This window comes from Aquarana catesbeiana, linkage group LG04 (genome assembly GCF_042186555.1).
Source record: "Aquarana catesbeiana isolate 2022-GZ linkage group LG04, ASM4218655v1, whole genome shotgun sequence".
Taxonomy (NCBI): Eukaryota; Metazoa; Chordata; class Amphibia; order Anura; family Ranidae; genus Aquarana; species Aquarana catesbeiana.
Window position 1 is genome coordinate 273,859,873 of NC_133327.1, and position 16,905 is coordinate 273,876,777.

Genomic DNA, 16,905 nt, shown 5'->3' on the forward strand with positions numbered 1-16,905 from the left:
ATTTGTTTGGGTCATCAGACCCATGCCAATTATCAACTGTCTGGATTACCTGGGTAACTGAGGCCTTGCCTCATACCATGAGCCTAATTGCCTTACTGCTACACAACGTGTATGTTTCTAAGCAGTTTTGCTGTAAAGGGTGACCCAACTCACGCTCCCCTAACAGGAACATTTGTTCTGTGACTTCAGAAAGTATGGTACTAATGTCTGGAATCCTGTTACCCTATGATTATATGGTCTTTCTCATTGGGGTTCTCCTTGGCTCCACAAGATAAGGCCAAGTCCCCTGCCTTGTTGACTGGGGTCTCTGATACAGGCAAGCAAGGCTCTCTGTCCAAATTCATCCATGTTTTAGCTACTTCTGACTGCAGAGGCTCCAATTATGCCCCCATCTGAAGGATCATCCTGCTGTCTCTAGTCCAGGGTTTTTCAACCAGAGTTCCTCCAGAGGTTGCTAGGGGTTCCTTGAGCAATGTCTCTCAGATAATTCCTGACACCATTGATCTTTTTAGCTGTAAGGGAGTAATTCTTCCCAATGACCACAAGTGTAAGGTGCATTCTTCCCACTGACCATCACACTAATGTATCATGAGTTGTAGATATAGTAATTTTTAGCTCTGGTTAAAGTGCTGTTTGGAGCAGCCCTTGACATGATCAAGAGCACCCATTTGCCTCAGCATAAGAAGAATGGCTGTATCTCCTCTCTCTGCTTCCTCCCTTCCAGGAATAGGCATGCCTAGGCTTCTAAAACTTGGCTTGGTAGCCACCTGCAAGGTCAGGTGTAAGAAGCCTGCACAACCTTTATCAGCATGAAGCTGCTCCCCCACTTTTTCTCAGAGAGCAGTTTGGTTAATCATGTAGACTTAAGGGTAGCTTTCCCTTCAGACATTTAAGTGCAGAGAGTGATCATTTAGGATTACATTCTAAACCTTTGGCCCCAGTCCTTTCTTTAGCTCCTTGCCTTTTACTTCCCTGTGTCACTGTACAGATGGGACCCCTTAGAGACCTCTCTCTGTGACCCATGGCAATGTCAATTCGGACAGTGATGTAACTCAAAGGTAGTCGACCTTGGCATGCCAGCTGTGGTGAATCTATGCAAAGTCTCATAAATACTTGTCAAGCCTGCTAGTTAAGTCCACCTAATGGAGTTTCTTGTGATGTGTGGCAAAGATGCTGCACTGCTCCTGAATTTGGAGCAGTGTTGCCACTCTTCTGTAGGCTGTAGCTGCTTGTACTACAGTGGATGCACACATTTTGCAGAGGGTGACGCTATCAACGTTGGCACTGCAGAGTCACAGGCCTGTAGCTTATCTGTGAGCGTCTGGCCACATAAGTCATCCCAACTGCCTTAGACCCCTTTCACACTGGGGCGTTTTTCAGGTGCTTTTGGGCTAAAAATAGCACCTGAAAAACACCTCCCCTGCAGTCCCAGTGTGAAAGCCAGAGTGCTTTCACACTGGGACGCTGCACTGTCGGGACGTTAAAAAAAAAGGCATCTTTGGAGCCTGAAAAGTGCTTCAGCAGCGGCGCTACACGTTTAACCCTTTATTCGGCTTTAGCGGCTGAATAGCGCCGCTAAAATTACAGTAAAGCGCCGCTAGTTTACCTTCAACACCCGCCCGCTCCATTGTGAAAGCAGCCTTAGTTGCTAAAACCCTTTCACTTGGAGCAGCAGTGTCTGGGAAGGGAAGCATACAAGAGATTTTGTTCAATTAGGGAAGGTAAAAGCAGGTGGTGGTGTTTTTTTTTGTTTTTTTTTTTTTTAACTTTATGCATCATGTGGTAACTGGATTTGGTACTTGTTTAGACTGTCACACTTTTAACTGTGATTTATTAGAATGATTCAAAGAATGCACACAGACCAATCAGCTTCCATTCCCTTATACAAGCATTTATGATAGGTCATAATTCCACACATTAATAAATGCACAGACACAAGGCTACCATCCATAAATAGTGGCAGAACCATCATACTAGTGTTATCTAATGTCATAGCAGCCTACATGGTCAATGCCGATGGGATAAAGGACAGCTCAGTGTAGCAGCAGAGACAGGAAATGTCACTAAGATTGCATTGACTACCCATAATGTGTTTTTACTAGTGTGGAAGGCCCATGGGTGCTCCTGTCCTTTTTAACCTATTTCTAAATCTGTTACACAAACATGGATGACAGTCTTCTACTTTATATAATGTTACAAATTCTATCATTTAGGTGGAGATGGAGCTCAAGTAAGTGACATTAGAAGACGCATTGTACGCTCCTCCTATGTGCAGGATCAATACGTTCTCACTCATTGCTCCGTCAGCACTGATCCAACTCATGCATTGACCCAACCCTCCAGCAATGACCGCACCCGTGCCCCTAGCCATGGTTCCACCAGCAGTGAGTCTGTAGGTTCTAGGGATACTGTTGCTGGAGAATGTATGACCCCCTGTTATGGTAAGGTCTCCCAGCAAGGACAGAAGACTGTAACACAGAGTGAAGGTGTTTCTGCATCGAACAAAAACATAACTCCTTCAGGCAAGGTAAAAGATCACTACCATATTTTTGTATTCAATGTATTTAATTATAAAAATGTGTTCTTGGGTTATATATTAATTTTTGCTTGCTTAATATCAAAAGCCAACGTCTACCCTGAACTAAAGCTTTCCTTTTGTATACCATTATTTTTACCAGGCTTCAGTCACCCAGAGTTCAGAGGAGCTGGTCAGAAGGAAAGCCTTGATTCAGGCAACAATGTTTGGTCGCAGTTTTTCATCTCCACATGGGGAACTGGATATGCTTCGGTTACGCACAGTCTTGGATAAGGTTTCACAAAGCCGGGAGTCAGATGATGAAGGTCAAGCAAAACGCAGCGAAGGTCTCACTGATTCCTGTAAGTGAAAGTGCCGGTAAAGAATAGGACTCCATTGGAAGTTGTTGATGGTTATACACATGTTCAATAAAAATCTTTTTGATTAAAAAAAAAAAAAAAAAAAAGAATAGGACTCATTGAAAATGTGCTGGTGTAGTATATAGGGTTATTGCTGTAATTGTACAGTAATGATCCTGTACTTTCAAATAATATCTGTTATCAAACTTATTTTTTTAAAGACCATCGTACATTACATATTGTTTTCAGTGAATGATTTAGTATGCTTAGAGTCAAAGCTTTTTCTTTTTTTAGTTTTTAAAAAAGGCATTAAAGATTTAGAACCTTTAACTGGTTTTAATTGCTGCCCGAGTTCCTGTCAGGTCACTTTGAGAAGATGTAAGGGGACCCTTACCAGGATGCAGAGAAACATAAAACTCCTGGCAGGTTATAAACCTTCCTGACTTTACTTTAGTGTCTGCTGTAACTGTACCCTTTTTTAGTGATTTTGTTTTTTCTTGCTTTAGGCACAGAGGGTTAAAGTGGCTGTAAACCTACACGGTTTAGGAGATATCCCCTGTATTTGCATGTGCCGACGTCCTCGGCACATGTGCACTGAAGCAATGGCACGTACGTGCCGTTTGCTTCAGTGAGTGTGCCATTACCGGCGGCTCCCGCGCGCATGCGCAGCAGTGACATCATCGTGGCTCCGGCCAATCACAGCGCTGGAGCCACGATACTCGGAAGTAACCCCTGGGAGTGATGTCGCCGGCCGGTGCTGTGTATGGGCACCACAGTGGGGGCTTCAATCTCAGGTGAGTATTATATAATGAGCTGGTATGCTATGCATACCAGCTCATTATGCCTTTTTCTTGCAGGTGTAGAAATCTTGGGCTTTGATAAAGCACAATTCGTGTGCAAAACATGTAAGCCGTGCCTCCCTTGCTTGTACATGTAGTGCTCCTCATGTTCTTCATGTTTTTATTTGACTAAAGGCATTTGGATCTGTTTGCTGTGCAGCCATCTTTCCTTTCGTTATTTTTAAACATAGAAATCTGATGGCAGAAAAAAGGTAGGGGGGTGTGTGTGTGTGTGTGTGTGTGTGTGTGTGTGTGTGTGTGTGTGTGTGTATATACATGTACACACACACCTTTTTTCTGCCATCAGATTTCTAAAAATTTTGAGTGTAGATCTATGTTTGTCCCAAGCATATCTGAATGCCGTTGACTGACTCATTTACTGGAAGTCTTCTCCAAGCATCAACTATTTTTTCTTTAAAATAATACTTTCTAAGATTAGTTTTGAACTTTCCCGCTGCTAGTTTGAAGTCCATGTGCCCGTGTTCTTGATCTTGTCTTCATATTGAAAATACTGACTTCCTGAACCCCTTTAACCCCCTTGATGTATTTTAAAGATTTCAATCATATCTCCTTTTCCCCTTCTTTCCTATTTTATCCCCCAAACTTTTCACCATTTTTGTTACCTGTTACCTCTGGACTCGTTCTATCTTATCAGTATCTTTTTGCAAGGGAGGTCTCCAGAACAGGACACAGTATTTCAAATGAGGTCCAACTATATAGATCTATATAAGGGAATCAGGACTCCCTTACTCTTGGTGGTGATCCCTCTCGTGATGCATGCTAGAAGTCTATTTGCTTTTCCCACTGCCTGGCCACACTGTTTTCTCATCATTTGCATGTTTTGCAATCATCTGAAATAAATGCTCCCAAATCTTTTTCCTCTGGCCAACACTGTACCCCTAATGTTGTACTTTGTTTATATCCATTTTTTGCATCTGCCTGCTAGCATCCTAACAACAATGACTCAACCCCGCTGTCAGCCAGAAATCCCTATGGGAAAAAAACGGAGTGGGGGGTACCCTCCAATCCATACCAGGCTCTTCAGGTCTGGTATGGATTTTTAGAGGGACCCTATGCCAAAAAAATTGTGTGGGGTCCCCCCAAAATCCATAACTGGCCCTTAGGTCTGTTATTGATTTTACTGGGGTCCCACACCAAAATACTTTTTACAAAATGTCCCCCCCCCCCCCCCCCGCAATCCATACCAGATCTTATGCAAGCATGCAGCCTGGCAGGCCAAGAAAGCGGGAGGGCCATGTGCCCTCAATGTGGGGGGAGGGGGGACCCCTGGCACACCTTGTCCCTATGTTGATGAGGACAAAAGCCTCTTCCCACAACTCTGGCACCAGTAATTGTGGGGTTTGCGGGCAGGGGACTTATCAGAATCTGAAAGCCCCCTTTAACAATAAGGTGGCCCCCGAGTCCTGGTCCCCCCCCCCCCCCCATGTGAATGCGAAAGGAGTACATACAACCTCTACTCCATCAAAAAAAAGTAATCTGTTAATAAAAACACAACACTGTTTTTGACAAGTCTAAACTAAGGCTAAAGCCTGCAGTTGGCTGACGTGTCGGAATCCGCCTGGTTTCTTGACCGGCAGCTGCCCTCTGCTGGCTCTACACAGAGAACTGAGCTATCAACATCTGCTGATCGCTCAGCTTATGGGTCCACTCTGAACACAGTAGTGAATGTCCACCCCCGCCATAGTCCAGTGCTGCAGTGAGTGCTGGAGGGGCAGAGTAATTACTGACATTCACCGCTGTGTGCTCAGAGCGGACCCGAGAACTGAACGAACTGCGATCTTTGATCTCTCAGGTCTTGGTGTAGAGCCAGCGCGGGATAGCTGCAGCCATCTAAGTGAGTATGAATGTTTGTTATTTTTGAATCCCACGCTTCTTTTAAACAAAAATAAAGGTGAATCTAAAAATTTTTGTTATATATTTTACAGGTCAACTTCCATCTCCTGCACAGCTAGACTGGGACATGCTGGTTGATGCACAGTATCTTTTTTCTGCTTCGCCTGCAACCGAAGGGGCAAATGTGGTGTCTGCAGGGAGCAGTGATTCTGGCTGGCAGTGTCGAGCTGTGATCCATGGCTATATTGGTGGGAAAAGTCACTCTTGGGACACAACTGTAAACCTAGAGCCGCTACTGTGCACTGCTGAAAATGGAGGAAACCATGTAGAGTGTGAAAAGTGCTGCAACCTGCACCAGTTAGCTGCGCGTTCTGTGATTCAGGACAATGAGGACATGGCCTGGAGGGAGTCTGACATCGAACACAGTGAGTAATGCCTCATGTGATGTAATAGGTGGCTTAACCGCTTGCCGACCGCCTCACGCCAATATACGTTGGCAGAATGGCATGGCTGGGCAAAACAACGTATGGGTACGTTGTTCCCTTTAAGAGCTGCCGGGGGGCACGCGCGCGCCCGACGCAAGATCCAATGCGCATGGCTGGCGGGTGCAATCCCTGCCGGCCATACGCGATCGCGAGCACGAGAGACAGCACGGGAATTTGTGTATGTAAACACACAAATCCTTGTTCTGTCGGGAGAGGAGACATATCGTTTGTTCCTACTAAGTAAGAACAACGATATGTCTCCTCCCCCAGTCAGTCCTATCCCCATAAAGTTAGAACACATCCAGGAAACACACATTTAACCCCTTGATCGCCTCCTTGTGTTAACCCCTTCCCTGCCAGTGACATTAACACAGTAATCAGTACATTTTATAGCCATGATTGCTGTATAAATGTCAATGGTTCCAAAAATGTGTTAAAAGTGTTCGATCTGTCTGCTGCAATGTCGCAGTACTGCTAAAAATCGCAGATCACCGCCATTACTAGTAAAAGAAAAAACAAAATGCCATAAATCTCTCCCATAGTTTGTAGACGCTATAGCTTTTGCGCAAACCAATCAATATACGCTTATTGCGATTTTTTTTTTTTTTTTTTTTTTTTTTTTTAATTTATTTTTTTTTTTTACTAAAAATATATAGAAGAATATATATTGGCCTAAACTGATGAAAATTGTTTTTTAAAAACATTTTTGGGGATATTTATTATAGCAAAAACCAAAAAATATATATATTTTTTTTAAATTGTCGCTCTTTTTTTGTTTATAGTGCAAAAAATACAAACTGCAGAGATGATCCAATACCACCCATAGAAATCTCTATTTGAGAGAAAAAAAGGAAGCAAATTTCGTTTGGGTATAACATTACATGCCCGCACAATTGTCAGTTAAAGCGACGCAGTGCCAAATTGTAAAAAGTGCTCTGGTCAGGAAGGGGGTAAAATCTTCCGGGGCTGAAGTGGTTAATATAATCTGCAATCTAACATGGTTGTTGATAAACTCACAGTAAAACTCCTGACTTTTTATTTTTTAGGCTCTTCTCGACGATTTCGCCTAAAAGCCATGCAGTCCAGCAAATCCTGTTCGCAAGCCTCATCTTTTACCTGCCATGTCCCTGTAGACTCCACTACTCAAGAAGTACTCCCAGGACACAACATTGTTTGTAGAGGTGTGCAGTGATTTTCAACATGTGCATTTTATGAAGTAATTTTCCTTTATTTTTCTGAGGTTGATTTTACTGTTTTGTATATAGGGGGGCAAAGTAGAAGAAGTTGCAGCTCTAACTCTACAAGATGGAGTGCTGGAGACAACAGAGGCTCAGAAAATACGGACGATTTATTTGAAAATGGAGGTAACCCAATGTTGATCCTAGATTCCCTGGTTCACTTTTTTTGTATAAGGCATCCAGCTGGAAAGCTTGGACGCTTTGCTTTCTTGTAGCAATATAATCAAAAAATTAGGTTTTAGCCTGTGGTGCATTATTAGAGGAGAAATTCTAAAATGTCATCTCTGCAGATAATCTGGCCTTGTATAGGCACCCTAAAGACAATTTGTTGTGTTTCAGACAATTAATACTCATGCTAAAGAGCAGATGTCTGCTATTACATTTGTTAGCATAGAAACCTTCCTCTGTGTGCGCCTTTCTGAAAATAGTTGAACTTTGTTGCTTGGATCCTGGCTTCAGAGCTAAGTCTTGTCAGTTACTATCCACCGTTGAATAAGTGTATTATTACTAACACTGTGGCACTTTCATTGGAGGGATTTGGCAGTTATTGGGGCTTAGCCCCAAAGTCCATCTCCCAGAATGTAGGGGGGACGGGCATCTTGTAGTGTCTGATCTTAGATAGCACATTTTAAGTGGTGCTAAAGTCTGTTTTTTTCTTCTTACCTCACTACTCACCCCCCCCTCCCCCCGACCTGACTCCTCTCGCGATCCAGTGCTGTCCCCGGCAGCAGCCCCACTCTCCCCTCTTCCTGGTCTCACAGGAGGTTCTAAGAGCAATGGGAGCCATAGGCTCCTGCTGCTGTCAGTCAAAATCCAGTGAGGAGTGAGAGGAGATGGGACTTACTGGCACTGTGTGTGTGTCTACTGTATGGACACCCACAGCTTGGCTCAGGAGCCCCCTCAGCATTGCGTTTTGGGGGTCAAGAAAAGGATTTTATGGGGAGTTCAAAATCCTATTTTCTTTCTTGTCCATTGAGGGACACAGGAAGTCTTAAACCTCCAGGACATCCAAAATCTGCACAACTGAGAGGTGGGCAACACAGCAAACAACCACTAACAGACCCAATGTGAACAATATGAACTGGGGGTGTCCTGCTCAAAAAGCCACCTTAAGGGCCTTGCACTGAAAGTTGGCATCATATGAGGCAGGTAGAATTTGGAGAATGAGTAAACAGAAAAGACCAGGTGGCAGCTTTGCACATCAAGGAAAAATAAGCCAGATGCCTAAAATCCCAAGAAGTGCTCACCGCCCTAGAGGAGTGAGCCTTAAAAGTAATTGGGGGGGGGGGGGACCCAGTCCTTGAGCGTTTTGTAGCCAAGGATCTCTGAAACAAAGTGCAAGAGACTTGACTTTTAATGGTGCTGACAGCAAAATGTTTACCCAGACCCAGTTGTAGGAAGAAGAGATCCAACCCACGCAGAAGCTCCTAAGGTGGAAGCCCATAGACTCACACCAAGGAAAGTATGCCTTCCAAGTCTGATGGTTGACCTTGTGGGTTTTTCATATCCTAGTCTTTAGTACTATAGGAATCCCAGGTTCAGAGATGGCCACCTCCCTCGGGAACCTGGGCTTTAAAAGCTGTGATGTTAAAGCCAGTGAATCAGAAGCAGAACAGCACTTAAGCCCATGGGCAGTAGACCTGTAAGGTCTGGCAGGGCCCAAAGTACCTCTTCTAGAAGTCTTATACTAAATCAACATTCTGCATCCACCTCAGCCATTCTGGAGTAATAAGGAGCACCAAGTGCTTTGTATCTCAATTCTGGAGAGGAGACAAAAGTTTCAGCGAGGGAAAGGCATAGATCAACGTGCACTGATTCCATGGGGCCAACGGAGCATCCATTTTTCTGCCAGAGGATCCCTGCACCTGGATACAAACCTGTCCAATTTGTTGGTGAGCCGAGGAGTCAGGAGGTCCACATACAGTGTCCCTTACCTGTAACACAGGTTCTGTAGTAACCACTCTCCCGGGTCTAGGCGCTGCCAGCTGAGTAAAACTGCCTGTCAGTTGTTGTTTATGCCTGAAATAAAAGATGGACATGGCTGGAGAGTTGGGAACATAAGGTTCTGCCCAGGACAGAATCTGTTCTACCTCTTTTGCTGCAGCAAAACTTTCTGGTTCTTCCCCGATGATTGATGTACACTACCATGGTGGCATGGTCCGATTAAATCTGGATTGGATGGCCCTCTGACACTTTAGTAAAATGCCAATGGGACAGCCAAATCACCTGAAGCTTCAAGATGTTTCTTGGAAGACGATATTATTATTATACAGGATTTATATAGCACCAACAGTTTTGCGCAGCGCTTTACAACATGAGGTCAGACAGTATAGTTACAGTACGATATGCCTAATGACCAAGTATTCTGCACTGAAAAGGTACCAAAGACTCCACTAGTCTTCAGAACTTCAGTTTTGACAACCACAGCTGCTGCTGGGATAGAGCACAAATCTACACTGGCATTTTGACCACTAGGATTAGCCTGCCAGAGCAGCAGGTAGAGCGACAGCAGAGAAAAAAGGGACAGCATGTATAGTGTACTTTGTTGCAGTTTTTCATGGCGTACACTGTAAGCCCAAATTCCACAAACAGTTAAGACATGGGTGTCGTGAGGCCTGGGTTAATGCCCCTGGTCTCTTGTTTGGTGGTACCAGTCACCATGTTCCCTAATTTTTTTTACTTCTTTCTTCTTTAAATATGCATGCCTCTGAGTCCACTCCTCTCTAGCTAGTGTACCTTCTATGGCTGTGGTCTTCTGAGAGAAAGTCAGCTATGTGATCTGGGGGACCTAGCTTGCTGAACTCCTTGTACTGCGGTAGGCATGTTGCCATTGAAAAATGCCTTTCAATGAAAGCACATCAAAGATGCAACAGGACTTTTTTTATTTAATGTACTGCACCTAAAACACACAGGTGTGAATGGGGCCCCAAGGATGAACACACTGCTTCACTTCTGACAAGAGGGAAGCACATGTGTCTCTAACTGCAAACTTCATTACATACACTGTACATGCACACCAGTGGCAACTCAGATGGATTAAGATAAATAAAATCTTTTGTGTGCAGCAGCCCCCCCCAATACTTACCGAGCCTCTTCAATATACAGCGATGTCCACGATTCCCTCGGACGTCTGGGACTCTCCTCCTGATTGGCTGGGGCACAGCCAGGGCGTCATTGGCTCCCACGGCTGTCAGTCAGTTAACCAATCAGGGGAGAGAGGGGGCGGGTCAGGGCTCCGTGTTTTGAATGGATACATGGAGCTCTGACTCGGCTCTGGTGCCCCCATAGCAAGCTGCTGGTCTATGGGGCCATTCATCAGGAGGGAGGGGCCAGGAGCAGCGGAGAGGGACCCGAGAAGAGGATTCGGGCTGCTCTGTGCAAATCCACTACAACAGAGCAGGTAAGTATAACCTGTTTTTTTTTGTTTTGAGCGAGGCTTTACAATCACTTTAACTATTTCAGCCCCGGAAGATTTTACCCCCTTCCCGACCAGATCACTTTTTACAATTTGGCACCGCGTCACTTTAACTGACAATTGCGCAGTCATTTTTTTCCCCCACAAATAGAGCTTTCTTTTGGTGGTATTTGATCACCTCTGCGGTTTTTATTTTTTTGCGCTATAAACAAAAAAAGAGTGACAATTTTGAAAAAAAAAATTTTTTTACTTTTTTGCTATAATAAATATCCCCAAAAATGTTTAAAAAAAAAAAAACAAATGTCTTCATCAGTTTAGGCCAATATATATATGCTTCTATATATTTTTGGTAAAAAAAAAAAAATTGCAATAAACGTATATTGATTGGTTTGCGCAAAAGTTATAGCGTCTATGGAAAAGATTTATGGCTTTTTTTTTTGTTTTTACTAGTAAAAACGGTGATCTGCGATTTTTAGCGGTATTGTGACGGCACAGTGGTGTAGTGATTAGCACTCTCGCCTAGCAGTAAAAAGGGTCGCTGGTTCGAATCCCAACCACGACACTACCTGCCTGGAATTTGCATGTTCTCCCTGTGCCTGCGTGGGTTTCCTCCGGGTACTCTGGTTTCCTCCCACACTCCAAAAACATGCCAGTAGATTAATTGTCTTCTGTCCAAAATTGGCCCTAGTATATGAATGGGGACCTTGGATTGAGGGTAGGGAATGATGTGAGTGTGGGATGTACAGGGTTAGGGATAATTGTAGACACCCACACTCACTCAGGTTGAACTGGATGGACTGGTGTCTTTATTCAACCTTACTATGTAACTATGTGACATTGAGGTGGACAGATCGGACACTTTTGACAAATTTTAGGGACTATTGACATTTATACAGCGATCAGTACTATAAAAATGTACTGATTACTGTGTAAATGTCACTGGTAGGGAAGGAGTTAACAGTAGGGGTGTGATCAAGGGGTTAAATGTGTGTTCCCTAGATGTGTTCTAACTGTATGGGGATGTGACTGACTGGGGGAGGAGACATATCGTTTGTTCCTACTTAGTAGGAACAAACGATATGTCTCCTCTACCCTGACAGAACAGAGATTTGTGTGTTTACACAAATCCCTTTTTTTTTTTTTTTTTTTTTTTTTTTTTTGACAGCTCTGAGCGGCTCTTCACTTGTCACATAGAATCAAGGAACTGTCGGGTTAAGATTGTGAGGGGGGTTGAATCAAGATCACGATCTTTTAACTATTAATTTTGCAGGTCTAAAATATATCTATAGATATAGATATCTATATATAATTAGAAAAAATGTCAAAATTAAAACCTCAAAAGAGATAGAAATAGAAACATATAAGCGGCGAAGGGCTTCGAAAAAGTCGTAATGACGAAACGCAGCGCCAGGGCATGACCTTACGGCGACCGGATACTACGTCACCACGTTGTGCGCTCCAAAGCCCTAGCTTTACAACCAGGAAGGAAGAAGTGTTGGATGTAGAGTTTCACTGTCCTCACTGGAGTACACTCCTCTCCTCCCTAGGAAAATACAGGGCTAGTGGATGATTTTAGCTCTCTACCATAAGATCTTGAGCTACATAACCACAGTCGGATTGCCACTTCGTTGTGTTATTGGATTTTAACTGTGTGTGTGAATAAACTTTCAAAACAGAATTAGACTATGTGAAGTCTTTTCTTATACATGAGGATTCCGGAGATGAGGCTGAACTTCCCCATTAGGATATCCAGATTTATAATTCATGGGATGCTGGTCTGTGCCTATTAACCTCTGGGTTCTGGTGAGTTCAAACCCCTTGGGGGTGTGTGGAACATGCAGTGGTGAAGTGTTTGGTGAACGGCGCACCCATCATTATGCTACCTGTTATACCATCTATACTCATTAGAGACTCCTAATTCATTACAGTTTTGTAATTAATTTTTTTACAAACTAATCTATCAGATCTACAACTGCTGTCTAATAGAAGCGCTGCTTAGATGTTTCTATTTCTATCTCTTTTGAGGTTTTAATTTTGACATTTTTTCTACCATTTTCTATTGATTTTAGTGGCTGCTGAGGGAAACCTCCTCTTTAATGAATTCATTTATGTAATGGTGTTTACTGCACATATCACTTCACATTCTAGTGTATAACAACTAACATTGTCTTTAGTATTGTAAGAGATGTTTACACATAGCGCTGAGATTGGGGGAGTGTACTTGGGTTTTTAGGGTTGTTTCCCTCTTTTTATGTTTCTACATATATGTACACACACACACACACACACACACACACACAAACCCTTTAAATGTTGTCTACCCCTTTTGTCACAGGCAGGTCTGCAGTCTCTCCATCTCCATTCAGACTACCTTCTGAGAATAGCATGGAAAAGCTGGGAATCCAAGAAGGTATGTTCACTAGGGCTGTATTTTCCACAGTGTCACTTGTTGGCCAGTCTCCAGGGAAGCACTGAGCCATACGAAATGCACAAATTGTGATGGCTTTTTCTGTTGCTTTTGGACATTCATTTAACCACTTCACGCAAAACAACGTACCCGTACGTAGCTGCCATAACCCTGGTATTTCTTTATCGTACATCATGGGACACAGAGCCATAGTTATTAACTATATGGGTATATAGGCACCTTCAGGTGATGGACACTGGCATACCCAATACAGGAAGTTCACTCCCTATATAACCCCTCCTCCTACCAGGAGTACCTCAGTTTTTTCACCAGTGTCTAAGGTGTTGGTCATGAGTGAAGATATGCTCTGAAGAGCTCCGCTGCAGGGATCCTTGCTGGATTTAAACAGCTTCCACGGACCGGATCCATCCAAAGTGCAACTGAGGCCAAAGTGGATGGTACCCAGGCCTCGTATAGGAAGAACAAGGATTTGCCTGTAACGCCTCTCCTTGCAGGGCTGGACCCCAGGCTTTAGTCATGCTTACATTACCTAAAGTTTTTCCTGGCGGGGTGCTAATACAGGTCCAAGGGAGTGGAACCCCGATAAAAAGGGACCCGTTCCTTGAAGGTTTGCTAAATGCAGCCCGCCGTGATGGGTAAAGGTTGGATCTGTCTTTTATCAGCAGAATCCTGCGGCGAGGATAAGGTAAGGTAAGGGAAGAAGCCTAGGAACTGTAAAAGTTCACCTATGGTTTTTCTTCCTTAGGAAAAAATGTTGTCATGCCTTAAATCTCCCCTAGAGGGAGTATATGCACATACCTTAATTTGTTGTCTTCACTTCAGCTCAGTGTCAGTCTGTGTGTGGATCAGTAGCGGGGATTCCTCTTGTAGGTAAGAGATCTGCCATCCCGCATTTCTCCCCCCTGGAGGGACCAAGAGGGTTAGGGAAATCAACAGTTGTTGCTTCCCTTGCAATACCCCACCTCCGCGGGGGGGGGTGCGGAGGTCCCAGTTTTTGGCTCTAGAGGTTTCCCCCCACTCAGCGTCATTGTTAGGCTCTGCCTCTCCCCCCCCTCGTGATGGGTCTGCGGGACCCGAAGGCCTGCGTGCGGGAATGGTTTGAATTTTTAAACCAAGGGGGGGCGCGGGTGTACAGAGGGGGCGGGGCCTAGGTGCGGCGCCGTGTGTGGGATGCAGCGTCCACGAGGACGCACGGCACAAGCGCAGGGTGGAGACAATATACTGGAGCAGTCTCTCCTTGGCTGTATAGCGAGGAAAAGCAAGCTGGCTGATCACTCGGGACACAGGTGCGGTTGGGCACGTAAGGGCTGCAAATGGGCATTCCCAATATGGAAAGGACATTTTTTTGAACTTTTATTAGCGGCATTATACTGTCAGACTATTGTTCAACGATTAGTGCATTTAAATAGTGCCTCTGCCTTTGTGCTTAGGACTATGCCTGGCAAAAAGGACACCACAAAGACCTCAAAAAAGGTACCAAAAGATTCACCCCCTGGCGCTAGGAACTCCAGCCGTGCCTCCACACTGTCATCTTCTCCTGAAATACCAGATGTGGCAAGCCAGGGTGAGTCATTAGAACCAATTGGTGGTGCAGCTGCTTCTCACATCTCAGCCCCTGTGTACTTGACTGAAGATGCCTTTTCCTCCGCCCTGTTTGGGCCAGAGGGAAGATTAGCGGCCTTAATCACATCCTCCATCCAAACGGATAGGAAGTGTGGTAGATCCCCCTCCCCCACTTTAGAGCCTTTACCAAGGGAACAGTCAGTAGAGGATGAGGTGTTACCCTCAGACGATCAGGAGGAAAGACAAACCGATTGCTCCTCTGCAGAGGAAACAACGGTGGATGAACCATTTTCAGCCTTGCAATCTGAGAAATTTCTGGTACAATCTCTTATGGAGATGGTTCGTTCTACTTTTAAGCTGCCCCTAACTGAGTCAGCTGAAAGTTCTGTTTTCTTCTTTGGGTTCCTTAAAACCTTCTCAGCCTTTGCATGCGTTTCCTGTCCATGCATTACTAGAACAGCTTATTTATGCTGAATGAGATCACCCGGATAAGCATTTTCTTCCTCCAAAGAGATTCACAGTACTCCATACCATGAAATTCACCAAAAGATGGAATTTACCAGCAGTTGACGCTGCTATATTCAGTGTGAATAAAAGTCTAACGTGTCCAGTAGACAATGCACAAATGCTTAAGGCTCCAACAGATAAAAGGTTGGAATTCCTGTTAAAATCCTCTTTTTTTTTTTTCTTTGGCAGGTGCGGTTACTCAGCCTGCAGTCGCTGCAATAGGCATCTGTCAATCCCTAAAAGACCAGTTCAGACAGGCTGTTAGGGAGGTTCCTGTACAGCAAGTCCGGGATTTGGCTGAACTACCAAGAGCATTATGTTTTGCCATAGACGCCATTAAAGATTCTATTCACCAGGCATGCCGCAAAAGGCTCCTGACTGGTTTTCCTTTTCATGGGGATCGGCTATTTGTGGATGATTTGGACAAATACATACAAAAGATTTCCAGTGGGAAAAGTACTCTTTTGCCAGTTTAGAGAAGGAATAAACGCCCTTCATTTAAGCGGACTTTCTCCTGCGTCAGGGGCATCCGCCCCTAGGCAGTGGCGACGGCCTCCGCTGCCAGAGTCTATAGGAAAGCCTCACTGTCAGGCCCAGGCACAAAAGAAGTCCTGGGGCCAGAAACCTGCAAAACAGAATTCTAAAGCCTCATTATGAAGGGGCGCCCCCGCTTGCAAGAGTGGGGGGAAGACTTCTGCAGTTCTCAGAAGTCTGGCAAACGGAAATTCAGGACAGATGGGTCATCTCCATGGTAACTCTAGGGTACAAACTAGAATTTTGGGAGTTTCCACTGTCTCGTTTTCTGAGGTAAAACATTCCCAAAGATCCAGGGAAAAGGCAATCTCTGTTTTGGGTACTAGACCGATTACTGGCTCAGGGGCTGATCATACAAATCCCCACAGAAGAGCAAGGTTTGGGGTTTTATTCAAACCTCTTTACAGTACCAAAACCGAATGGAGGTGTCAGACCCATTATAGATCTAAAGAATCTAAATCCGTTCCTGAAAATCCACTCTTTTCGCATGGAGTCGATCAGGTCGGTGGTTTCTATCCTACAAGGAGGATAACTTCTGGCGTCTATCGACATCAGGGATGCATATCTGCATATCCCTATATTTCCCGCTCACCAAAGGTTTCTGCGGTTCGAGGTAGAACAGCATCATTTTCAGTTTGTAGCCTTGCCCTTCGGGCTAGCTATAGCACCCCGGTGTTTACAAAAGTTCTGGGAATAACAGTCTTGGTGTACCTAGATGATCTATTGCTAATAGACCAGTCGGTGGCTCGTTTGGAGCAAAGCGTGCGCATTACAACCAGTTACCTGGAAAGTCTAGGTTGAATTCTCAACCTAGAGAAGTCTTCCTTAAAACCGCTAAAAAGTCTGGAGTACTTGGGTCTGATCATAGATACAGCCCAGAAAAAGTTGTTCTTGCCTCGGGCAAAGATCAACGCCATAAGAAAGATGGTGCAGTTGGTCAGGTCGAAAAGAGATCCCTCTATTCGCTTTTGCATGAGGTTGTTAGGAAAGATGGTGGCTTCATTCGAATCGGTTCTCTATGCCCAGTTCCATTCAAGACTGTTGCAAAACAGTATCCTGTCTGCTTGGAACACAACGGTTCAAGCTTTAGACTTGCCAATGCGGCTATCCCCAAGCCTCAGTTGGTGGTTGGTAACCCAGAATCTGCTGAAAGGAAAATCCTTCAGAC

General features: G+C 44.4%; 1 protein-coding gene across 7 annotated transcripts in view; it reads left to right on the top strand.

Annotated features, from left to right (window-relative positions):
- The window catches only part of VWA5B2 (von Willebrand factor A domain containing 5B2), a 123,796-nt gene that overhangs the window by 96,512 nt on the left and 10,379 nt on the right, over nucleotides 1–16,905 (top strand). For all 7 annotated transcript variants that reach the window (XM_073626588.1, XM_073626584.1, XM_073626581.1 and 4 more), the window contains 6 exons: nucleotides 2,214–2,527; nucleotides 2,679–2,877; nucleotides 5,660–5,992; nucleotides 7,099–7,233; nucleotides 7,318–7,416; nucleotides 13,041–13,115. In XM_073626588.1, coding sequence (XP_073482689.1) covers nucleotides 2,214–2,527; nucleotides 2,679–2,877; nucleotides 5,660–5,992; nucleotides 7,099–7,233; nucleotides 7,318–7,416; nucleotides 13,041–13,115 — 1,155 coding nt within the window. The remainder of the gene's footprint in view (nucleotides 1–2,213; nucleotides 2,528–2,678; nucleotides 2,878–5,659; nucleotides 5,993–7,098; nucleotides 7,234–7,317; nucleotides 7,417–13,040; nucleotides 13,116–16,905) is intronic.